This window comes from Poeciliopsis prolifica, unplaced genomic scaffold (genome assembly GCF_027474105.1).
Source record: "Poeciliopsis prolifica strain line A6 unplaced genomic scaffold, Auburn_PproV2 SCAFFOLD030, whole genome shotgun sequence".
NCBI lineage: Eukaryota > Metazoa > Chordata > Actinopteri > Cyprinodontiformes > Poeciliidae > Poeciliopsis > Poeciliopsis prolifica.
In genome coordinates, this window is record NW_026562405.1 from 1949617 (window position 1) to 1975578 (window position 25962).

The window sequence follows — 25962 nt, forward strand, 5'->3', positions numbered from 1 at the left end:
CTATGGAAAATTGTTAAGAGATACACTGTGACAAACATGCGCTCTGAGATTGATAATAACCAGAATAAGGTCAAAACGGGAACCTGGCGGAGTCAATATTCAGCGAGAGCCGGAACTGGGTGGCGCCGGCCAGGATGAGGTACACATTTCTTCAGCACAGATGGAGGGAAGGCTTGAGCGAAACACGTAAGTTATTTGTGTTTTTACATGGTCGAAGCGACATAACACTGCGTAGGTTGCTTAGAGAATACCACTGTGTAATTCATAACCATCGGAGCGCCAGATGAGAAGGTAAGAATCAGAGCTTGGAGGCGCTCGGGAAAGAGTTGCTTGATGTTTCATGAAAGCGAATAAAAGTGTTTTTATCACAGCTGTTCATAGGCTGGGGCTGTGTAATGAGAACGGTTCTGAACACTTTTTTAAATATTCCTAATGTCTCATCATCGGTATGACAACAGGTAAATGAAACTGCGTCAGCGCGAAGTCCGACAAGCCACATGAAATCCAGTGGGAATTTCCACTGCGAGGGACGAAACTCGCTGCGATGGCATGCCAGTCTGCTTGTGGTTGGTCTAAAACTCGACTTTTGTCCGATTTTAATGGCTAAATGTGGATGTAAACAAAACGTGGAATCGGCAGGGATGGCGTGTCAAGGAAGAGCTCGGAATAGGATGCTGCGCAAGAGATGGATAGTGCGTAATCCTGTTGTGGGAGAGGACGATGTTACGCAGTACATATTACCACAATCATTCACCGTCCCGTGGCCTTACGGGCTATGTTTATTCTGTTACCGACATTCCACGACACTGTTATTCAATAAAAGAAAAAAAATACTCATATTCTTGAGATACGCAGTTAAACGTGGTTTAAATTCGATGCGAGAGGACCGGGCTCTTGTTTGCGTCTTTTCAGAGGAAATACAAACTCAGTGATGACGCAGCTTTATTTAAGTTTCCGTTTTCTATCAAGATTTTACTGCGTCACACAGCTCTCAAGAGTCCGAAATAGTAATCTGGCTTTATAGTGCGCACTTGATATGTTCAAAACAAGATGTGCTTCCCGAATGTAGGGGGCGTTGTTGAGTAAAATACTAATTGGACCAAATGATCTGCTGCACTCCTCTTTATTGCTCATTCTTTGTTTTTCTTGGTCTGTTTAACATTTTTTGTTTTAATAAAATAAAAATTAATTGCACATTCTTTAAACTATTTTTCAGCTGAATCACACCTTGATTTTACCCCCTTTGCTATTTTGTTGTGAAAAACTTAGCAAATGTACTATCTTAGACATTGAAAATCATCCCTATGATGAGTCAAAAGCACAATAGTGCCACTGTCTTATGAAGTGGCACTATTGTGAGTGGCACATACACTGCGGGCCTCTAATCTAACTTGATTCAATTGTGATGTTTGAAGGTGTGGTGCTTCCTGCTGTTCACCTGCTAAACTTATCACAGTGCCTGAGGTGAAAATGAGAAAGGTAGGGCCGGCTAACGCCATCCTGTCAAGCGGATTTGTTCAGTCATCAGCTCATGAATAAAGCTCATGAGTTGCAAAATAACTGGCAAGCAAATGTAAGAAGAGAGGCTGAGAGAGAGCGCGAAAGGGAGGGAAGAATACCTTTATAGCTTTAATTATGTTCGCTGAATAGAAACTTGACTCCTGGAGGTAATGGTGTTATGGCAGTTTTTAAGCAAACACATCAAGGTTCCAGGAAGAGGTATAATATAATCAGAGAGTAAGTGACAAGGTTTGTCACTATGTTTTTACATGTTTCCAAATACATATATTTAAAACTATGTGCCATACATTAGGTGAGCTGGCCTGGAAAACCACATCGCTCCATGTTTTATGGATTGTGAGGATCAGCCATCATGTTTACCAGGAGTTTCTAGGCTGACCAGTGGAACAAGTGACCCAGTTTCCCAACAAGGAAATGTGACCTCAATAGTTATTTTGTTATCCTTTTGCGGTGAGGTGCAGCCTCTCAAGTTAAGCAAATAGACACAACATAGTTTTAATCACAGTTTTGGAGGCAAATTTTGCCAGCAGTAGATAAAGTTTGAACAAGAACGCAATCTCTGCTTAGAAATTCAGCTGATCCTGTTGGTTTAAAATGAGCAAAGACATTCTTCAAAGACAAAAGAAGCACTGTGAATATCCTGAAAAATGTGTTTGCAGCACAGGGCTACCATCACCTGTGGCCAACATAAACCATCAGAGAAAATGACTCTCAAAACAGATCCCTCCTACGCTCAGATTATAGAATGGGAAGTGGCACAGGGCCGAGAGATGACAGTGCTAAAATTAAACCCGGTGCACTGCTGGCCTTGCTACATGACTGTGTATTAATAGACAAGTGTGAGGCAGCATTTGTTCTCAGGTAGACAGACACCTTATGCAGTTAGCGACTGTGATGTAACCCAAGAGGCTGCTCTGTGCTCCAATTATTTAGTTGCTTGTTTTTCTTTCTGTAGGCTTGTCTGAGAGCCTAAAGTGGACATCAAGTTGCAAATTAGGCAAATAAGATTGTTTTTGTCCCTTCTGTGTTTATGAAGGTGCTCCCTGTTTCAGAAACTGGAGACCCAGTTTACTTTCTGAAGATGCCCTGAAGCAGCTAGTTTAACACATTACGCCACCTTCTTTATCAACAAAACATCTGATATGTCCCAGCTGGCTGCATAGGAGCCAGAAGATTGTGACAATGTGTAAATCAAGTCCTCGATGTGTGGTAGTTATTTCCATTCATTGTGCGTTCGGGTTGAACAAACATTTTCAGGCTGTTCTGAGCATGTCGAGGCTCTCACTTCTACAAATATTTCACAATCCCTAACCCCTTAGGAGACAATGATGCAATTCAGGAGGTTAAACTCAAGATCCTTTTATGATCCAAACATTTGGTATGTTTAAGTTTTTCTTCCAAATGGGCCGAGTCATCAGGAAGTGACATCTGATTGGTACTTTTGTATCATGTGATTGTTTTTCAGATCAGTCAGTCTAATTAAAACTGTATATATGTATACTTGCAAATTAACATTTGGCAAATAAGATTTACATCTTACCTCACTTTGCTGCACAATTGTCAGGCGGTAGTTTAAAAACACATTACCTTGATAAGGTTGCCTCTCTCACTCCTGATAAATTAGGACCTATAATCTGTAAGAGGATTAACCACCTACACCGTTTACACGTGCACCCATGCACACTGCTCCGCCCCATGCTGTTATGCACACGTAACACAAGGTTGCACGTATGCCGGCATTCACTGTTGATTTTACGTCACCTGTTCCAATGGGACAAAACCCAGTGACTCTCTACTGGTGACATCAATTACCTACTGACAGCCTGCACTGCATAATGCAGTGATGGATTTGTCCATCAAAGCTGGTTAGACACCATCAGGATAAGTTTTTTTTTTTATTTAAAAGCAAAAATGTATTTAGTTTGCTTCTATTATTTCACATTAATAGAATCCTTTTGTTTTATTTCCATCTGTTTTGTATTAAAAGTGAGCAGTAAATTCAGTTTGATGTCCTTCCAAATCAAACTAATGGTTGCGTAAGTTCCTTTGTTTTGATTTTTAAAGGGGCTGATGTGCCTTTAACAAGCAGTGGATGGTCAGGTGACTCGGCAGAAAAAAATAAAACAGCTTCAATGCAGTGAGAAGCCTCTGCTCGCACAGGAGAGGGTGAAAGGACTTGGAGTTAAAAGAACAAAGGAGCAGGAGAAAGGAACGCACAGTGACGTTCTCAGACCCCAGTGTTACGTGGCTCATCATAATAAATGAGAAGGAGATGGATGTAAGAAGCGCTGCAGCCTATAAACCACAATGGCTGCCTGAGTTATTCTTGAAGCTGACACAGCAGACGTGTAAATAGTGGCAGATTCTACTGAAAGCGAGAATATTTTTGGCCAAGGCACACATCTGTAGGGCTACATGGCAATAATGAAATGCCTAATTTGATTACCACTGCTCAAAATACATCCTTGAAATCTAGTACAGTAGTTTTTGTTTTAGAAGCCATGACACTAAACTAATAGTGAAGAAGAGATTCGGAAGGAACCAACAGACACATGAAAGTTTGTAGTAGTTGTTTTTCCGATCCACAGGATAACAAGGAGCCGGAGGCTCTGACAGGCCAGGATAATTCCACACATTAGGGCCAGAACTACAGAGTTCAGTGACTGTTCTGGTATTTCAAAATAAGATATACCAGAATCAGTTTCTCATTCAGTCAGAAACCACTTGTTAACACTTTTATTTACTTCTTTCAGAACCCGTTTTTTCTGACTTCAGTTACATTCGACCCCATTTGGACCAGGAGCAGCACCGGATGGCTGAAGTTGGCCCAGGAGAAAACACAGTATATGCCATCATGCCTGACAAAGAAGTCTGTGGGAATGCTGCCGAGATCTATTTTTCCACACTGTGATTCACTGACAGTTTCTGCCAGGCTTGATCTGTGTTTCCATTTTGCTACTATGCTCTACCATCCTGATGCATTCTGGTCATCTGATGCATTAACAAGCAGCTGAAACGCTGAGCTGAGTGTCTGTTTCCGTTTTAGGTTTAAGAAACTTTACAGCATCTTTACAAATCTACATGTACATGCAAACTATGTAATTTGGGCGTAGTACATAGTGTATTATGGCCAATATAAATATACTGATGTCTGTTTTGAAAAATAGATATCTATTTGTATATATGTAAAAAAAAACAAAAAAAAAAAACATACAGCCTGACATTTAGTTTTTCATTATCAGACATTTTGTTTGAAATTACAGCGCTATACTTAACCTTGAAGGCTGCTTAAAACAATGAGGAGCAGTTTGATTTTCATACTTTCATACAAGTAAAAAGGTAGATCAGCATTCTCTGGAGATAAAATAGTTTGCTACTATAATGCAGTAAGAACAAAAAACAAACAGGCAAGAGAATGCCAACAGCATTCTCGTGCCGTATTTGATAAGTGAAAGAATAGAATAAACAAGAAACAAATTAAGACTGACAGTAACTCTGACAATGCAAAAGTGAAGGTGATGCATTTCCTGGTCCATCCTTGCAGATAAATCATAAAACATGTTGAAAAGAACAACATTAGTTTCGTTCCCCCCAGGTGTGCCGGAAGCTGTGTCGGCTTTAAAGTCCTCCTCCCCAGGGAACTGGTTTCAGATGGTGTCTTAGAGTCTAAAATCCCATCTAGCACCATTTGAAATCGGTGTTCTTGAGCGGGAACAGATTTCACTTTAGCAATCAGTGCAGGATTGCTGTTTGGTTTGTGATGGTAATTTTCAAAACAATTAAAAATAGTACCAGGAATGGGTTGCATATTGACAGACTGTAGGGCTCTGCAAATCTTAAGCATCATCCCTTAAATAGATAAGAGCACAGGAATACATTTTTCCAACCCTCTAATCAAGGCTGACCGTTTTCCTCTGGTGTTCAGAGTTTCCATCATGTCTAGCACCATTTGAAATCGGTTACAATGTGGAGGGAAAATCAACATTTTGCTTCAGGTTCATTGTGAATATCCACCAAAGGCCACAAGATGGCAGCATTGCACTTATTTCAGTCATCCAAGCCGCAGCGCTGGAAGGATCCCAAAGCATAAATAAGGACCATGTGCAGGTGCAAATCTGAATTGTTTTGATGGAATAAAAACGTATTGTTGTTATTGAAAATTTTGTGCAAATGTTTTTTTTATTATTATTATTATTTATTGGGGAACGAATCAGGTGACTTTCACTGTGTGTTTAATGGTTTCTGTATTGATTCCCTTTTTGTAATGTTTAATTAAATAGAGATATACTGGTTAAATGCTTCAGTGGTCTGGAAGCTGTGCCATCAGGCTTGTGCAACATTTTCAAATTTATGCTTGAATGGCTGATTGTGTCCCTGTAGGACCTTGATTTAATTTTATAAAGTTACTATTTTACTTCTTATTATGACTAAAATTTTTTTTTTTTTTATCAGAATAAAAGATATGTAATAGAATATTTATTATTCTGGGATTTAGCAAATACAATTATTTTAGATAATTGTTTTTGTTTACAACTTATATAAACATCTCAATTATAAAGATATGTAGCTATAAAACAAGTTGTGTTTTTCCACATAATTAAAAAAAGATCAGGTATTAACAACATTAAAGGAAAATGGTGCTGGAGTGGCTGATGGATTCCCAGTGACATTCTCTTTGGGGCCTCATACTGCTTTGGTGAGATCTGCCTGTGAAGTAATTGTTTTGGGCTTTTGGTTCATTTTGTCGCAAGTTGTTCACTACATGATTTTCTGACACTGCAACAAAATATAACATGATGAAAAGTTGAGAAAGGCCCAGGTTCAGCCAAGATAACAAGCCCATAACTGGAAACCCTTTCATACTGATGGCATAAAGTCATCAGTATGAAAGATCCCGAGTCCTCCACTTGGGGCAGGACACCTGTTCTGTAGATTAAGCTCAGTGTTTGGGATTTGTCTGAAAACTGATGGTGCCCCCTATAGGCATAAAAACAACATTCTTGGCTCCATAAAGCCTATAAATGTTTTCCCATTTCTCTTTTGGTAAGTCGATGACATCCTTGACAAAATTGAAACTTTATAGTATGTAATTTTCTTCAACAATCGGACTATAATGTAGATCCAGTGTAACTTTTACAGTACATACATGTAACTGGCCTTCTGTAATAACTTAAAAGATGATCATTGACTGATTATTTTGCATTTTTGCAATTTATTTAGTTGGAATAGCTGTTTTGGTTTCTAAGCATATTAGAGATTATTTTTTTTTGTAATTTATAATTTCCTGCACTTTTCTAGATATTTCCAATTAATTTTTTAATCTAATTATTCCATTCAGTGAGTACTGTCATGTTCCGGGGTTTTTTAGCTCCTTTGTGGAGGTTTTGTTTGTGCAGGCAACTTTTCTACCACTAGAGGGAGCCATATCCATTCTGTCGGAGGGTGCAGATGACGTCATCCCACACCTGAGGCGAATTGAGCTCATCAACGAGATGTTCAAGAGAAGCAGACGGCCAGTCCTTCGGCGCCTGAGTGTTTGCCAGCCACGGTACCTCTGAGCCCTAGATGCTTGCTTCTGTTTATCTGCTCTTTGTGAGAATCTTCCTTGTTGCTTTTCTTACCTTCAGGTGTTTCCTCCTGGCTCCTTGTGTTCCCGTCCATCCTCGTGACGCCGTGGGAAGTACCCACAGGTTGCCCGAGCCCCAGACTCACCTTATCCGTGCACCAACCAGCTCCTCCAGAATTCCCACGACTGGCAGTCGCTCCGCTCCTCTACGTCCGCCGATCTAAGCCTACCTGTCCGCCCTCCGACGAGCTCCCGTTGCCTCCTGGATTCCTGACGCCAGACATCACACTACCTGGAACCACTGAGAACTGAAGCCTCGGACATTACAGTACTCTCTCACCTCTCAAACCAGCCGTTCACAATTAACCGTTTGTTTCCTGACGTTACCTTCCTCCCTGGACCCGACCCGAGCCTCCAGTACCCACCAGCAGTGTTTTCAATAAAATTCATTCTTAACTCACATTTTCTCCTGAGTGGTGTTCTGCATATGGGCTAGACTATTACCCCCATCATGACAAGTACAACAGTATCTGGAACAACCCATATTCTTGTTTACTGTTAATGATATATTATATTACTAGTTTAATATAAATAGAGTTGTCTATTAGGGAAACGGATTGCATTTGCTGACTTGGTTACCATAGGTCTTCTGAAACATATAATAAAACCTTAAGTATAAGCATATGGTCAAAGCAACCACATAAGTATTCGTAGACTCAGGTCTAGTACCACCTAACTCACTTTGTCCATGCTGATGTCAGTTTTGTCTGATATACTGTTACAAAACTGTCATCAGAAATAAAATCATTTGATGCTGTTGCTCCAAAAGCAACTGAATGGTTAGAGCTTTTCAATCCTTTGAAAGACAGTTGTTTGTCTGGTTGCTTTCAAAAGACTTGAAACTACCGTCTGACTGTTTCCAGCTGTACTAAATTTACGCTGAAAAGGGCTGCATTTTAAAAGAAAAAAGGCTCAGATTACAAGATTACATTTTTTATCTCTAGTACGTCATTGTGGGTCATCATCCAGGCAAATTACTGGGAGTGTGTTTCTATATCAACAGAAAACGTAAACACTGTCAATCCGTTCAAAATATTTTTAGTGAATAAAAGCATGAGTCATAGGGAGTGGCTAGTGTAAACATGAACTCGTCATGACGTTTCGATGTAGCCAGTCTCTGTTTTTGCTGACCTCACTGGTTGGTATTTGCTCGGTTTCCTCTGACGTGCACATAGGGGAGGAAATTGAGGACAGATGTTTAAATTACAGGCTTGTCTAAACAAGAAAGAAGAGCAAAAATAACTATTTTGAGAAAGAGGGCTTTATGTAATGGATTGATTTGGTAAAACCAGTCATTCATGTCTAATATTGTGATATTCTATAATTTTCTTAATTGTATATTCCTCAGTGTTCCTCAACTGCTTTTGTGTAACCAAATGACCTCGTAAAAGTGCCATAAAATGTTTATGATCATGAAGAGTGTTAACTGGGCAACACGCACAACCCTGCATTCTTTCTTGTAAGTGATGAACACACAGTAGCTCTTGTGTTAAATGAGGCCCTTCACGTTCTGACTTGTGTGAGAAGCAGGTTTTAAATACCATTCAATCAAAATCAAAGCACTTATCTTTAGCAAACTTGAAATTACTGTTGTAGTTTAGTCCTTCTTCTCAGAATCATTGAACAAAAAATCATTAAGCCATAATTTCCCAGTATAATAAGAGCCCTTCACATTAATCTTATCCAACAGTAAAATTTTCTGATGAAATTAAAATGACAGAAGGAAGTTGGTGAAACTTAACATCCAAACGGGTGAAAATACTTAAAAGTTCAAGAGCTTTCAAACATTGGTTTTGACATGAATGCTATAGACATTGGAGGATATCCAATGTCTTCCTCTTATAACAAGTTTAAAGTGGAAATCATTCATGTTCTGTTTTTCCTTAAACACCACCATCTGTTCTTTTCATGAGAACAACTTTAACAGAGAAGTCCCAGACCAATCTGCTCTGAGGGCTTTCCTCCCATTTCCAATATATTTTTGTTGTATAACCACAGCAAAATTATTCCAAAACCATCTAGTCCCAGACTCCGCGGGTTTCTGTGTAATCACCTAAGTGATTCTTCCCAGACAGATGACTCAAAGCAGCTTTTGTAGCAGTCAGACTGGCATGTTGACCCTCAGATGCAAGATAATGAGTGCATATTCTCACACAATCTTGTGTGTATGTGCTTGTTCTTGTTTTTCTCATATGTAAAACGACATTGTTTCCTATATTTGATCCTCTTTCCATATCCCTCCTCTACATGTTCAACTGGAACAGGGTTAACTAGAAGGTCTATTGTGTGAAAGAATTTCCTCCTCTTTGAACTGTGAGACAAAATGAAAACTGATCATAATAAAAGAACTGTCATGAGAGCCAGTTCTGTGGTTTAGTTTAAAATTTAACTGTCATGTAGCTTTTTATGTGTATTTAAATCTGAATTTAAACAAAATATGAACACAAAAAAGAAAAGAAGGTATTTTGTTTTTATCTTTCACCCTCAACATTTGTGCATTGTGTCTTCATGTATTGTGTCATGTCAAGTTTAACCTAAATTTTGTATCTCTTGAAAATGTTGATTAGACATTTGAAGAAGGATATGTTCTTCCTTTTTCATTAATAAAAGCACTTCCACTATGCAATCATTCAAGGCCCAAAACCATGTTTCCTTGGTGTAGCTTGAGGTTAGCTGAAACATGTGACTGAATTTTATGATCCATTGTCCAAAGCACACTGTGGATCCAAATCAGATAACGTTTTACCTGTTGTCGGTTCCCTCTCTCCTCCCTTTTTTGTTTGATCTTCACCGGTCGTTGGGGATTATTCTGTTTTATGATTCTGTATGCTGCATTTGTTGTTCTGCAAATCTAATTTTTCTTTTCCATATCTTTTATTTAATTAGTTTTGAAGTTAGTTTTCAGTATTCTGTTCCATTCTGTCATGGCTCATTCCATAATCTGTTTTGATTCCCATTTTATTAGTCAATAAATTCCTTTAATCTTATCAGTAGCTAGATTGCATGCCAGTAAAAGGAAAATGTTCTTTGATGCATACTTCAGTTATAAAACTGGGGTGTTTTGTAAATAATCAGACTTGATAAGCATGTCAGTGATTATTGCTTGTTATGTGAGTTTCTTCTGGTGGTTCTCTGAATTAATACCTTCTCAAGAGTCTAAACTTGACTTACACTACAGACGTACTGGAACTCCAATTCAACTGAAGAATTTTCATTTAGGTAAATTTTATTAATAATTTAGATAGTAATAACTGATTCATTTAATCTTTATCATGACATTTTTTGCACAAAAAATGTGCAAAAAATGTCACAATAACCCCTAACTGTTAAGCTCAAATAAAGTCCTGTTCAAACATCTCTTATATAAGTGATCCTAAGGTGCCAATTTAGAAAATATGGAACAGTATTGTTTAAAAGTTTCAAACAGTAATTGATGTATTAAATGCAAAAACCTACCTTTTTTACTCAAAATTATATTTGAAAGCAGCTAAAATCATTAAATAGTCGGTGCATTCAAATTCAAAATTCTTTATTGATCCTTTAGGGATCAATAGGGGAAGATGAGGTTCTGTAGGAATTTTTCTCTTAAATGGAGTATAAAGCGGTGGTTGGTGAGGACGAGAATAGTGATGACCAATCAACAGAATCCAATTTTCTTGCATAATTACTTGTCATTACACACAACCTGACATATATTCTTCATTTCCGATATTTATTTTTGCAGACATTGTTATCTATGTGCTGAAACAACTCTGCCATGTTCATGTCAATCACATAGTCAATGCAGATTTCTGGGGAATTCCCCAGGCTGATGCTTCCTTAGAAATTTTGTGCAAACCACAGAGGAGTAAGTGGAGAACACACAATGTTTTATATGCAGTGACACTTTTAGTTAGTTGATGAGGTCCTCATGACATCTCATCCCTGAAGGCTGCTTGAGAATGGCTGACTGAGACAGTCAAAAGAGAAGAAACGACAACAAGAAGTTTCTGTCTGGCAAAGTCAAAATCAAACTTGATCAATTTTCAAGATTCAAATATAATTAATGCTGTTTTGTTCATTGTTTGTTTTACTTCTGTATATATAGTTTTAAAGTTCATAGATTTTTTTGGCAACACCTATTCAGTGTTTCATTGAGTTTTTTTTTCTTTGTCTTATTTTTTAGATCCTGAGGGATCAAAACTAAGAGATCACTAAGACACACAGCAAACTGACCCAGTACAACCATTCACTAGTAGTGCAACTTTTCTAGCACCATCAACAACTGTTTTTCCAAGATCTTCCCGTCAGCAGTGTTGAGAAACAGGATTATGGAAGTCATGTGAACTTAATTCTGTCTCTAAGCTAATGGCCTATTTGTGGACCTCTCTGATGCTGATAAAATGGGCATCAAGGTTTTTGAAAATGTTGAAATCCCCCCATCAAAATTTACATTATTACATCTCAGAATTCTGAAACCTTTTCTTTAAACTCAAAAGTGAGTCCGAGTAAACTTCTGAAGAGCATTAAAAACATTTCTACTTCTGAAACATCTTTTATTATTTCCTTTTTTCTTGTGTACCAAGTTTGAATATTTTTTTTTTCCAAATAAGGCTTGGATATGAGAAGAAATAAATGTGTTTCCACAGTCATTGGGGAAGCTTTACTGTAAATGGAGAGGAAACAATCTCAGGGTTTCTACAAAGAGGATGTACTGACATTCTTTCCTGTTCTTCACAAACAGGATAGGGATTTATGAGGTTTCAGTGGAAACAGGGCAGATGTTAAGTGACAACGTGTTGATTAGATTGTGAGTTCAGGGTTATAGATGTTAAAATTTCTGTAGTTCACATGTGAACTGAAGTGTAGTAAACAAATGAACAAGTGTTTTCCCTGAAAATGTATTTTGGAAGGCATTTTACAATATCTAACAGCTAACTGAAGGGAAGCTGCCAAGTTGGGCGGGTATGGAACTTCACTCCCTGCAGCGGAAAAAACCGACTTTGGAAAGAAAAGGAGACAAGTCAGCAGGAAAAAAATTGCTGAAAATGGGAGGAAACTCTTCAAAGTTCCAAATATCACTCTAGATCTTTCTAATGTTGCTTACTGAGATAAAAGTACATCTGAAAATATACTTTTAAGGTTGTAAAAACAGAACTATAAAGCTTTTTATGCCCATGCAAATAAAATACACCAATGTAATAAATAATACATGTTGGCATTTTTTCAGAAGCTATGAAAGGTGAAATGTGGAGAAACTGATGTGCTAGTTTTGCAAATGGTGGATTGTTTGCCACGCAAAGGGAATTTTAATAAAATTGTATGCAAAGTGGAAATGTGAAAACCTTAATATAGCAAATGACTCAATATGAATCAGCATCAAGCTAAGTTGCACTGCACCCTTCAAGATCTGCTGAGATGGCATTCATGCCACAAATTTCTTACTCTTACAACTAATTTCATACTTGTGTATTGTGATCTTATTCAACACAATCCTTAAGGTAGTGCCTTGATGATCTGAAAACCTACCCATAAGACTACACATTTTGTTATGTGATAATAATATTAAATATTGAAGGAACTTAAAACTTCTTTTTCATAAATTGTTCAAGCATTTCAAATTTTATGGACAGTGGTGGGAATCAAGTAAAATCTTTAGCAAACCTTATTTTCAAATTTGTACTGTATGCATTTCTTCTAAAACGTTCTGACAGATAATCATCAGAGACTGGCATCAAAGCTGTAGTGGGTTGTGGACTCAGCATTTAGAAAGATGTTTAGTGGCACACAGGCCCAAAGTGCTAGATTATGCTTTTATATGAAAATAAATATTGTGCAAAAAATATACATTGTGAGGAAGTGAAGTTTTTCACCAGTTCCTCTCTCACTTTACTTATAGTTAAGCTACCTCCCTCTTCGCTCTGCCCCACTCCTAACCGTCTCACATTCCTTTTCACTTTCTTATTCAGGCCTCAGGCATTGAAGTTGTGGAGGCTTTTAAGTACCTGGGTGTTTACTTCAACAATTAACTGAACTCGTGGGCAACCTCCTGCGAAGCACTATTTACCATTGTGTTGTTTGCTCTACCATGCACTATGCTATGGTCTGCTCGGGATCAGGCAGTTCGGATCGAGATGGAAAGAGACAGAACAAGCTGGCTAACAAAGACAGATCCAATAGCAGTCAAGGAAATACCACTCTCATAACATTTGTTAAAATAAATAATAAACAGCAGCAATTAGTTTATTGATTAATTGTGAAAGCAACTCAGGCGGAGGCAGTGAATGTATCTGAGCTAGAAGCAAAACTTACACTTTCTTCGAATCTTTGTATCTAGCTGCAAGCCTGCTCTTTTGGAATATTTTCGTGGTATAATTTGTTGAAATTATGAAATATATTTGCCCAAATGTGTACACTGCTGTGTACATTGTACTATATCCACAGACATAGACAAAGAATCACACTAGGCTGCGTGATTCTCAGCACAATGGGCCTCTGATTACTCTGCTGTGCTCACTTCCACAGACGGTTCACAAGAATGAACAGACACTGGGTTTTTCTATCCATTCTTAAATGGTTTCATGAAAAAAAATAGTCCAGGCAGACAATTTTGTTTGTTACCTGCAGTTCAATGTCTTAAAATCACCAGTCTAAACTTACAAAAGTTTGTTTGTAGACTGTTTTTTAACAGTGTTTATAATACTGACCAACATTTCTGGCCTCTGATGTATTTAAAAACAATTCTTCAGACACAAATTACTTAAATGGCTTTAAGCAAGATTAAAAAACACCAGCTGGTGACATTAAAAGATTAGTGCTTATAAATAATGCTGCAGAAAGCATTTGAAATTAAGTTAAAAAATAATGTGTGAAAAACAATTATGTTCATCGCTGACAATTATTTATAAACACCACTAGACTCTTTTTTGGGGGCAGTTACAGTGGATTCAGTTGTTTTTATGACTTTTATGAGTTTAACTGTCATATAATTAACTTACAATCTTAATCAGTTCTAAAACGGTTCAACCCAAAGTTTTCTTAGGGCCTTTGCCAACCATGTAAGACCCCATTCCCTTAGTTTTTGATTAGTTGCTTAGATTTTTTGCTTTACCCCAAAAATTTGCTTCTCAGTCCTTCTGCTCTTGCTGAAATCCACACATTACCAGATTTTCACCCCCTTTGTGCTCATTGAAAGTAGGTGGAGTTGTAACAGAAATGTTTGTATGTCAGAGAAGATCAACACAAAATAGTGTACAACTGTTAAGAAAATTAGATTTAATTTTAAATGTTTTTACAAATGTAAATAATTGGTGTGGTTTATTTAAGCCTTCACAGAAAGCTCCTTATCAGTTCACCGAGTCTACATGTGTGCATTTGTGAAGACCTCTGAGGTTTACAAGTGAACAAATGGTGTTATGCCACTATTCCATATTGTACATTGTGTTACCATCCATTATTGCTCAGTGAGTGTTTTTGGTCATTTTCTGCTGGGGTCGTAGTTAACACTAAATATCAAAGAACTGCTCGCTTATATAAGAATGTTATATCATCATTAATTGTTACAATCTGCATAATTACTACAGAAAGAAACTAAATGGAAGTGGGTAAACTGTGTCCAAGAAGTACCACTGAGAATAGTTTAGAGTGTTGGGACGTGAATGAAGGATTGCTGATTGTACCATGCATACAGTGTATGGTACAATGAAGGGTCATCAGTTTTTGGGACCACAGGGACATCACGATAATAATTTTATCCTGTTTTGTTCTGTCCTGGCACTAATTACTTTTTAATTCATGGAATAATTTATTCAATCCAGACTTCAATAGTTTTCCAGTCATTTGAACTTATAAAAAATGACTTTAGTCTTTGATTACATTTCCTCCTTTATGTATTCATACAAAAGTACATTTTATATACATTGCTTCATTGTTAAAAATTTTATATTTTCCCCTTTTTTATCTTACATAGTAGAGATGTTTTGGAATCTTTCTCAATGAAAAGGATTTTTGTTGTTCTGCAGAGTAGATAAAACCACCCGAGAACAATAAACAATTATGAAAAGAAAGTCAAGTCAGGAGGCAAATAACAGATAGTATCTTCACAGCCTCCAATGCAGACTCTAAACTGAATTAACCCCATTGTGTCCTTCCTGAACAACTTGTATTATGTCTCTGTTGTGATAAAATGGAACACAACAGGAAAACCTGGAAGCTCCAAGGATAAAGCTTTCTCAAGAACTTTAAACCATGTGCTCTTTAAATTACTGAAATAATTTATAACATATGTAGAAAAATGGTTTACAACATAAATAGTACAAACAAAAATATTAAGAGAAATAAAATATTTACAACTTACTTAGACTAATTATAAAAATGACTATAAAAAGTGCTTCTAAATATTAGGATTTGACACAATACAATAGTATTACAATGGGTTTGGTCTTCTATTAAAAGTGCAAAAAATAAAACTATAAATGAAAGTCACTTGTTTAGTTCAATGCTTGCTGGTAAGGCATTCAGAGTTTGGCAGTCCTTCATCTGCAGTAGATGTCCTAACAAACGGCTCCATTTCCAACAGATCTAAAAACAGACAAGAAAGCAAGGAGAAACTGCTTTATCAGAATTGCATTTCCATAGGGGTGAAAAAAGAAAACTGACAACTTTGATGTTTGTTCTTGTTTCAACATGAGATTCACGTCAGCACTTCAAATTTCATAAACAAGTTAAACAGGATTGTTTGGTAGGATTGTTTGGTGTTAGGTCAGAAAATACATATGAAATGGATACCTGAATGAAGAAGAACACTTAAAGAGATTGGAACTGTAATAACTCCGGCTTCAGGTCTTCTCCAGTGTCATATGAGCTATAGTGTCATCAAATAAGGAATTTGTGTGAGAATTATTGGGCTGTAATATTTATTTAAAAAAAAAAAAAAAGATTTTAAGGCATTTGTAATTAGCATTCCTGGGAATTAAATGTTAGTCACTGTAATAGAAATATTTTTGAGAAAAAAAATTAAAGTACTGAAATCCAGTATGATTTGAGAGAATGAATGCCCCCTTTCACCCGATTATACATTAGTAGAATGTTTAGAAACCTTGAAGAAAGCAGAGTGTGTTGCCCAGTCTAAACTGAGTGTTTTGTCTTCACTTCAAGACCACATGACAAAAAAAATCCTGAACATCCTTCACCCTGGGAAAAGGTTTCAAAGCTATTTATGACTTTATCAGAGTCGTTATCATCTATGCAAAACTTGGCATGCTGGTAAAGATTCACAAAAGTGTCCGAAAAACTAAATTTCTGCAAGAGCACATTAACAACTTATCAAAAGCAATATTTCCCAATCCTTGTCTTCAAGACACTGTTCCCTGTGTGTTTTAGGTGTTTCCTTGCTTCAGCTGATTTAAATTATTGGTTGAATCAGAGGAGTTTTCCAAACTGCTTTCATCTGAAAGCAGGAACAAATCTAAAACACACAGGGTGGTGTGCCTTGATCACCAGGGTTGGGAACCACTGATCCAAAGCATCTGCAGTGCACTTGCCTCAGTTAAAGGTCAGAGTTCATGACCCAACAAGTGGAAAGAGTCTGGGAAAAAATGACATCTATGGGAGAGTTTGAACTTAAATACAAAAGAGATAAAGTAGGGTGAGTTTTAATTAAGCTTTTTTTTTTTTAAAAAAAGCTTTTTTAAAGAAGCTTAAAACAGCCCTACATGCCAAACTGTTTTTGCATTGGTCTTTAATTAAAAACCAATGAAATCACACACTAAAGATGAATGCTTGAACATTGTTTCAGTGCTTTTCAGTGAATTTCATATCCTATAATGGAATCAAAGTGGTCAACCTTACTGTGCATTAATATGTGAACACGCAGAGGTTGAAGGGACAGAACATGCAAAGGGGAACATTAGCATGAAAAAAAGAATTATGAAGACTTGCAGTTGTTAGTAAATATTATAAAATAAAATCACTCACCCTTTTTTTCTCATAAGAAACTTGTTTAAAAAGAATGCAACTAGGCAGAGTACTGTGAAGAAAATGAAACAAAATATATCTTTTTATATTTTTCCATTTCAGAGAATAGTAATATTAACTTCCAAGTAGACACTTTAATCCATGTTACCTGTCGTAACAACCACCACACTGATTATAACAGCTGTATGTCCTGTAATGACACAGACAAAATAATGTAAAAGCCCGACCAATGATGATGCATCTTTGGATTTCAAAAGAATAACTCACCTTTATCTTTGTTTATATTTATAGTCTCTATATTCTGTTCTGTAAGAACAAATTAGTGCTGTTAGTGGATTTACAACATTACAGTTAAGATCAGATTTAGTCTTTGAGGTTAAACATCAACACACATAAAAATTCACAATGCTTTAGAAAACTGATAGAAAAAACTCATTCTGACTCTAATGAAATATAACATAAATAGTTACAAAGTATTATAAAAACAACACAAAATGCACAGCAGGCCTAGAGAATGTTATGTCATGACCAAAAAAAAAAAAAAAAAGAGAAAAACCCTAAATCAAACTACAGCATCATATCTGCTTGTATCACATTAAACTACAGTGAAAAATCAACAAGACAAATATTAAGACTTAGTTGTCTTTTATGGATAGCTAATGTTTTCACACAAACATTTACCATGTTGCACTTTTGCAGTTTTGATCTCTTCATAAGCAATTCTATTTGGATTATTGAGGATTTACAGACATGTTCTATGAGCTATAGAGTGTGCCGTTAGAAAATGAGTAAATAAAAGCAGAAATATTACAGGTTACAATGTAATTTTTCATAATAGTCAACTTTATCAACGCCACAGAAAATATGTAATTAAATTAAATGTGAGATAAAGTGAGACAGGATAATTTAGCTCTACAATTCATCAAAATACTTTATTACACAGATAAATAAACTGATATCCAACTGCTGGTTATTAAGTGGCTTTATGTTTACAGGTAAAATACAGAAATATGTTGGAATCAAAATGGTCAAAAGTTGGCAAGAAATTAATTTATGAACTGACAAAAGGAAGAGCAAGAAAAATATGTTGCCATAAAAACAATACAAAGCCCCAAAGTAAAAAAAATAAATAGTAAAAAAAAAGAGGAAAAAAAAACCATGTATTGTGTCTCAGAACAAATACATGCAAATTAAAAACATATGTTATTATGGTTTAGGCATTAAAGGGGGAACTAAATGACACATAGGTTTGTATGACCCTCCTAATTTGCTATGATCAGCAGTCTACACTGACGATTTCAAACTTGCACATTGTCTTAGAAATGTAAAGTAATTTCTCTTTCCTTTTGTCATAACCAAACACATGCGTTCATGACCAAAAAAAAAAATAAATAAATAAAAAAAGACCTGCTGCAATGATAAATTTTATGTTGAAAATTTGCCTACCAGCTTAACTTAAAAAATACATTTTAGAGCTTTATAAAGAACACTTTGGATACCTTTTTTTGAAGTACTGGGTGTAGTGTTATTTTCCTCAGATGGTCTTATTCTGTATCCTTTAAATGACAAAGTTAGCACAGTTATCATATATTTCCTAATTTGAATAAAATAAATGTGTTTAATCATTCAGAATAATGACTTCTAACATGCATGCAACAAATATGCAGGCAGAATTACAAGTGAATTTGTTTCTGTACCTTGTTTCAGTGTTGAGATATTTGTGGATGCTGTGACAGTTGTGACTTTGTGAAAAGTTGGTGTGGCAGTCAAACCATTACCAGTGGATGTTTCTGTTACATAAAATAATTATCATATAAAGCTGAATGAGGGACAGTTTATTGTGAGAGAGTAGATTTAAAATATATGTAAATGCTGTGAAAAGGTTTTTAGCTTCTTCAGGAGCTCTGTTTCTATTCCATAACCATATTTAAAAGTCAGCATATTTGTTTTAAATTCTGTATTAGTTGCCAGATGTACAGTAGTGCTGGGTTTTAAAAATGATTAATTGATTTGAATTGATTATCCTTTGAATGATCTAATATCAATACATAAAAGTTTTACATTATTCCTGTAATATATCTTTGTGACTTCTCAATGAAGTAGTTATAAACAACATTATTTGAAAAACTGTGGCAATTTAAGATCGAAAAACACAGGCACTGTTGAAATGATCTCCAATATTCTCATTCTTTTAAATTTTACAAAAAGCATTCAATGAAACAAGTTCTCAGTTTCAGCTCTTGTTTGCAAGGCATTTCAAGCAGAGGGAGCAGAAGTGCTAAAAGCTTTTTTCAGTTTGTACACGAAGAACATAAAGATGCAATAGTGACTATTTGGATTAGGAGCAGGGAAGCACTACACAATCTGACCAAATGCTTTAAAAAAAGAGACTTGCACACCACAGTCGTCCAGTGTATATATCACCTGGTATGCAGGGAAGATAAGCTATCTTGAGAATACAGATCACATTGGGTGAGGTAGCTACAACAATTCTACGGGTCTTGGCAGTATTCGGACTGGAATGTGATGAGTAACATTTTTATAAAAATGTGGTTAATATATCAATTATTTAACGATTTTACAAGGGGAACGATTACTAGTCTTCTAAATGGCCAGGCAAGTCTGGATAAGTTATTTTCCTTAATGTTTTTGATTACTATAAATATTCAAGTAATTTAAAGAAATCTGTCAAGGGGCAAATACTTTTTCACAGAACTATATACAAATCCTGTTGTTAATATGTCACAATGTACAATGTAAACATGTAACTGTGGAAAAATAGATTTGTTAAGCAGTCTATACCTTGTCCAGTTGTTGTGGGAGCAGTTGTAATAATGTTTGTTGTAATGTTGCCTTCTCTGGTCAAACCTTTAAATAAGCATTTAGCTGAGGTCATTCTCAATTCATATCTTCTGCGACATGCAGGTCATTTAAATTTGACATGCACAGCAAACTTTACAACTGACAGTCATGCAGGATGCATTTGATTGTAGGTTTGACTCACAGAAAGTATCTAATTATGTTGCAATCTCTTATTCAAAACTGCTACACTAAACTTGGATGATATGTTAGCAAGACACATTTTGACGAGGGACAAACAGTTTAGTGTTAAGTACATGTTAGGTGAGGTACTCTGAAGTGTTTAGGAGTGAATGGATGATCTAGTTAGTACAGAACCCACAGTGGATAAGCACAGGCATAAAAGGGCAAATAGAAAAGAATGGTCTCATCCTTTAGTGCTCAAACATGAAAGCCTTGTTATTGTGCTAGGTTTCTATGGCGATCCCTTGGCAACTTCTGTGTACACCCTCTTCAACTTAAAAATAAACTTATTTCATTTCATATAGTTTTACAATTGGATAAGATGAGAAAGAGCAAACAGAGACGGTCTTGTGACACACCTTTAATGCTTGTTAAAAAGCATGTTCGAACACAACAACGACAAAGCCAGAAGATATTTCAAACCATAAATAAGGATTTCAGAGGAATGAACTGCATTCCAGGCTGCCACTATTTAACCGCTCTTCTAGGCTATAAGTAAACAAACTTAGAAAGGCTTGACGTGTTTTTTTATGCAATACAACCACAAATTACAGTATTATTTCATTATTCTAATACATTATTGCATGTAATAAAGGATCTCAAATTCTAGTCTTTTGCAATTTCTCTGTATGTCAAGAACAAATATATGTTTGCCTTTTTTATGAAAAAAAATTTGCATTTGAACTAGTGGTGTTTGCTTTTTTGATTATGTTGGAATTCTAGAGAGACTTTTTTCAAAAACCTATAAAATAAGTGAAAATGAGCAGTTTGTCCTCTCAGGATGGATCATTGTCAGTTTTATATGGTGCTGAAATGATAGGCTGGACATTAAGTAGTTATACAAGTAGTTGAAAGATGGTTTACATTATTCACAAATGTATTTGCAAACTGTTTATATGTTGTCTTGGCTAATGAATCTTTTGTGAAGCCAGAAATAAAACACAAGGACTTACCAATGCATTGTGGAGGCTCAGAATTATATTTGCCAGTTTTGGTACACTGAATACTTTGATTCCCAAGCATGGTGTATCCTGGTTTACATGTGAAATATATAGTTTCTTGATATTTTGGTTTATTGTCACTACTCCAAGAATGTTCGCCGTTTTCTATTTCGGTTGGTTTGGAGCAAGTAACAACTGAGAAAATGAGAAAAAGAAAATTGCTGTTACATGTTCAAACATGCAATAGGAACAACTGTGTAGAAAAAAAATAGTTAAAACTGAACAGAACTTACTATTACATGATGCCTTTCCAAACCACCCTTTTGGAAGGCAGTGTTTGTAGCTTGATCCATTGATCTGGTAACTTCATAAAGACAAAACAAAAATGAAAGGGATGATAGAATTTGATGAACCTTAAATAAAGTTCAGCTTTGCAAGAAGGGCTTAATATTTAACTATTACCGGTATGCTACTAATTTTATATTTTGCATTAACTCTTTTCAGATAGAGTCATTCTCTTCCCTTTAACTAGGATGTAACCTATCTTTCTTCCCAAAAATAACATTGGCTATGATCTCAAAATCCTCATGGAAGAATGTGGTATGAGCTGATGAAACCAAACTTGAACTACTGGGCCAACATTCCAAGAGATACATTAAAGGTTTAAAACATCTGGCATTTCACTCAGGTTTTTACTAAACTCAATATTCTCTTACAAAAGCAAAGAACTGAACTGCAGTAGTAAAGTGGAATTTTTTTTATCTTAAAACTGTAGTTTAGTCTGGAAATATGTATAAACAGCTCCATAAATCTTATGACTAAAGTCATTTTCTACCTGATGATGACATGTGTGTTTTTTTTGTTGTTGTTTTTTCACAAATTTTGTTGACTAAACATTTTTTTTAAATGTGCGTACATGTCCAAATGAAGATCTTAACAAAGATCAGATTGTTGTATGGTACATAAATGCTGGTACTGCAGCAATCAACAAAAACACTCGGATTAGTCAATCTACTGCAAGTCAAGACATACACTTGATTTTCAGCGATAACACCATGGCATTTAATCAAATAAATGCAAAATTTAAATATGTGTAATAATACATACCCTTCTTCACAGGTTACTTTAACTATTGAACCAAACAGAGTACCCTGGCTGATGTCAATTTTCATGTGTGGCTCTGCTTTAGGGATACCACAGTCTTTCTCTTTGATATAAAAACATACACGCAGATTATGTAGAGACAAGGTGACCACATAAAGAATATTGGATACGATGTTCATCAGATGTAATAAACAAGTCTACCAGGACTCACTCTTGCAGTTGAGATCTGGCTCGGTCCACTTATTATCGATACAGTTCATGATCCCAGAGCCACTTTTCTTTTCATATCCGTTGCTGCACGCTAATGTGACCTCGGAACCCTCTGGGAAGTCATTTTTTAGAAGAGATTCTTCGGTGAGAACCATGTTCTCTCCAGCTTCAGGTTTAGAACATTGCGCTAGGAGAAAATAAAATAAAAATTAAGAAAAAACACACACTATCCTGGTAAAAAACCAGCCCCTTGCTCTACGCTTCGCTTTGTACAAAGAATCTGGACTTTTGCTTGCTTGAGGTGTGGACTTGACATGAGTTTTAAATTTTACCCACATGCTACATTTGGCCATGTCGTAATGCGCCAGTTCTATGCCATGAAGCTTACAGGAAATGTCCAGCACTGTAAACAACAATCCTCTACTGCCAAGAGAGGAACTCAGCTAAGCTGAACTAGAGGACTGTTAATGTTAATTCAGTATTAGGAAGTGGCAAACACTACTTAATGGCTTTGTTCACTTTCTCCACTGCCATAGCTAAAACTACAGGCAGGCTACAATTCTAAAGTGGGGCAGAAAATATCATCACTCCTTCTGTTCACTGATTGGCCTGGAAGAAATTCTTCCAGAGAAATTCACTTTGTTGGGGGAAAATCCAGATGGAGCCGTGAAGTGAGATTAGAAACGAGTGGAACTGCATTGGAAGGCAATACCCAGGCTATACAAAACTTATTGTGATATCTGGTAATTTTAAAATGCTCCTACAAAATATGCTGTGAAATGCTAATATGCTAAAGTATAAATTAGCATTTTGTGTGAATACAACAATCAGTCAATCAAATTTTATTTGTATAGCACATTTCAGCAGCAAGGCATATCAAAGTGCTTCACATCATAAAAAGCACAAAAACACAAAGTCATGCAAGGTTAATTATCTGGAAAAGATATTAACATGACTGTAATTTGTTTGTATGTGACATGCAGATTATACAGTTCATATGCACTCCAGAGGCATAACTTCGCATGTGAATGAGGATAATATGTGAAAAAAACAAAAGGCAAACATTTTTTTTCCCCAGGGGATTTAAACATGTACTACATTGTCTATTTTTCGTCTGCTGTGGCTTAAGTGCTTTGAATAATGATAATAATAGTAGCCTGCTATTATTACACCCTAACCTGCTGTGAACGTTTTGTCTTCTAAGCCTTCTCTCTAAACAAAATTGATACATTTCTAATATGCTTAATTTTAAAACGTAATAGCCTATTCTAATATGTTTATGTGGCGTTTAAAAGAACAATCTATTTTAAGAATGTTTCTTAGTAGTAGTTAAAGTCCTGGTTATTTTTAAATAAAGGCGTTGTTATTTGTCAAAGAAACTCTGACATTATGCAAACAAAACTTGAAACTGCTTTTTTATAGCCGACTTCGCCGGTGCCGCATTACTGACCTGCAACATTCCCAATCAATAGGTACAGGATGAGGAGTTTTCCCTGTCTGCGGCTGTCCAGTAAAACCTCCATAACAGACTGTAGAAGAAGACACAAACTGTCCGGATAAAGCTGCCTGTTCCTCAGTCCAACTTCGTTACAATGGAAACGCGGCGTGTAAAGTCGCTCCTCACCGTGTAAACGATTCTCCTCCTCCTGAAGCCTAATAGTGTCTCTGTTCGTCAAGTCAAACACAGTTACTATAGGTAGAGGTGGGGAGGTTTTCAAAATAAAAGTATTGGTGTGGTTATGGAAGTTTCTAATACTGTTATGGAAAACGTTTTTATACTTTATTGTTTTTCTCCAAAGTCAAACAAATAGCTTTCATTAACATATAACTTCACAGGACCCTAACCAATAAGCAATTTTCAGTTTTGATTACATTGTTTCCCCCAAATCTGTAAGCTGAATTTTAGAAATTAGTAATTCACTTTATTTTGGAAAATACTTCTGGATATGTTTAGAATAGTAGTTTTTGTTACATGCTTTTAAGGGGAGGTTTCTGCTTTTACTCACAAATTAGTCAAAAATTCTTACAAGAATAAAATAAACAAATTAAGGTAAGTATAGTGAAATAATATTGAAATATTCACATCGAAGTGATGGCTAAGACAGGGTAGATATATTTGTTTTTCTTCACCAGCAGTGGCGCAGTATAGGGGGAAAAAGTTATGACAATTATAAGGGCCCCTGACCAACAGGGGGATATTAATATATTTAAATTGTCCCTGTACCTGTTACCACACTTACCAACAGCTGAGTCAGTCAGCAGGAACTCTAGCCCAGTCCCTCCTGACCTGCCCTCTCCTGAGTGAAATTAAAGCTGCAGCATGTAACTTTTATAAAGATATATATCCACATATTTGTTAAAACTGTCATTATGTTGTGACAGTATGGTATGAAAAATAATCTGTAAAAATCTATTTCCTTTGCTTTGTCAAAGTGCTGAAAACAACCAGTCAGTGGCAAGAAAGTTTTAATGCTGTCAATCACAATCTCATGTGGCTACTCATCCTTCATCCCCCTCGCTCTGCAGCTAGCATAGCCTCTTGTGAGTGCTCAGTCTAGTTAGCCTAGCTACCAGTGACAGCAGATAAACGATTTTCCAATAATGATGAGTTGTTTCTCCACCATTAGCACATTTAGCGGTGAGTGAATGAAGTTGATTGACAGCACTAAGATCCTCCTCCTGGTTCTGATTGGTTGTTTTGGTTGGAATGTTGCATTACTTTAGCCAGTAATAGGAGTTCAGGGAGATTGATTGTTTTCACAGATTATCTGCCTCAAAACAAACTGTCACGACATGGTGACAGTTTTAACAAATGTGGAGAAAACATATTTCTTATTAAAGTTATGTACTGCAGCTTAAATAAAATGCAACTACATAGCAGTTTTTGAGAAGTCGGGATTGTTTTATTTGTATTTTGCATGTTACCTATGACTTGCTCATGGGGTGAGACATTTCAGAAATCTTAAACTAATACAAAATATTTGAGCACTGTATGTAGACTGCTGCATGTAAAATTCATGAGCAGTAAATATTGTGCTAGTATCAGTATTGGACCAAAGAAAGCAAAGCAGTTAGTTGCAAGCCTTTAAAATTGTGACCCTTTTGATAGGTCAGATAGACCCAAAAAATTGTAACAACAGCTGCGTGGGGGGCCCAATTAAATTTTTTGTCCTGGGGCCCAAGATTCCTGGCAGCACCCCTGCTCACCAGTCATCCTCAGCCTCATCAGTGTTAAGAAACAAAGTTTTTCTCCAAATGCTGCAATTGCAGAAAGTGGAATCCTTTCCATTCCTTTCCAATCTGTTAACACTCCGTTTTTAATCATCAGCTGTTGTTCAAATGTCTCTGTGAGGAAAAACAAAACACAATAATAAAATCAGAATTATTTTAATATAAATGTCAAACTGGCAATGACTTAATCCTTAAACTACTCCACCTTTTTCAAAGCACATAAACCAGTGAAACGAGTGTGAGTCACTCTCTGTAGTTTTGACTATTGTTATGGATACAGCTGATCATTTTTTTCCAAAAGGAGGTAGTGACTGATTGCCTCACACACGCATA

At 36.2% G+C, this 25962-nt stretch overlaps 1 protein-coding gene and 1 long non-coding RNA gene across 3 annotated transcripts; one reads left to right on the forward strand and one right to left on the reverse strand.

Annotated features, from left to right (window-relative positions):
• Positions 1–7547, forward strand: LOC129372761 (uncharacterized). Of its 2 annotated transcripts, none has more exons than XR_008607286.1 (3): positions 1–291; positions 4275–7069; positions 7149–7547. It is a non-coding gene; the product is annotated as an uncharacterized LOC129372761 (long non-coding RNA). The 2 variants fall into 2 exon arrangements; XR_008607285.1 differs by having other exon boundaries at positions 1–186.
• Positions 7548–14386: 6839 nt separating this feature from the next.
• On the reverse strand, positions 14387–25612 carry LOC129372660 (complement decay-accelerating factor-like). The gene is made up of 14 exons (XM_055050077.1): positions 25606–25612; positions 24639–24695; positions 23849–24088; positions 22400–22585; positions 22192–22291; positions 21378–21448; positions 21097–21279; positions 19904–19969; positions 18799–18891; positions 18601–18657; positions 17369–17407; positions 17250–17291; positions 17102–17153; positions 14387–15706 (listed from the first exon to the last, which is right to left on the reverse strand). The coding sequence occupies exons 1-14, from the start codon at positions 25610–25612 to the stop codon at positions 15679–15681; spliced, it is 1221 nt and encodes a 406-aa protein (XP_054906052.1). The 3' UTR covers positions 14387–15678.
• Positions 25613–25962: the final 350 nt, after the last annotated feature.

Bases quoted from the DNA above. Each gene is read 5' to 3' on its own strand.
- LOC129372660 (XM_055050077.1), bottom strand. The intron at 22,292-22,399 runs GTGAGTCCTGGT...TTTATATCAAAG, and splicing joins GCCAGATCTCAACTGCAAGA to AGAAAGACTGTGGTATCCCT. The intron at 21,280-21,377 runs GTAAGTTCTGTT...TCATTTTCTCAG, and splicing joins TGGAAAGGCATCATGTAATA to TTGTTACTTGCTCCAAACCA.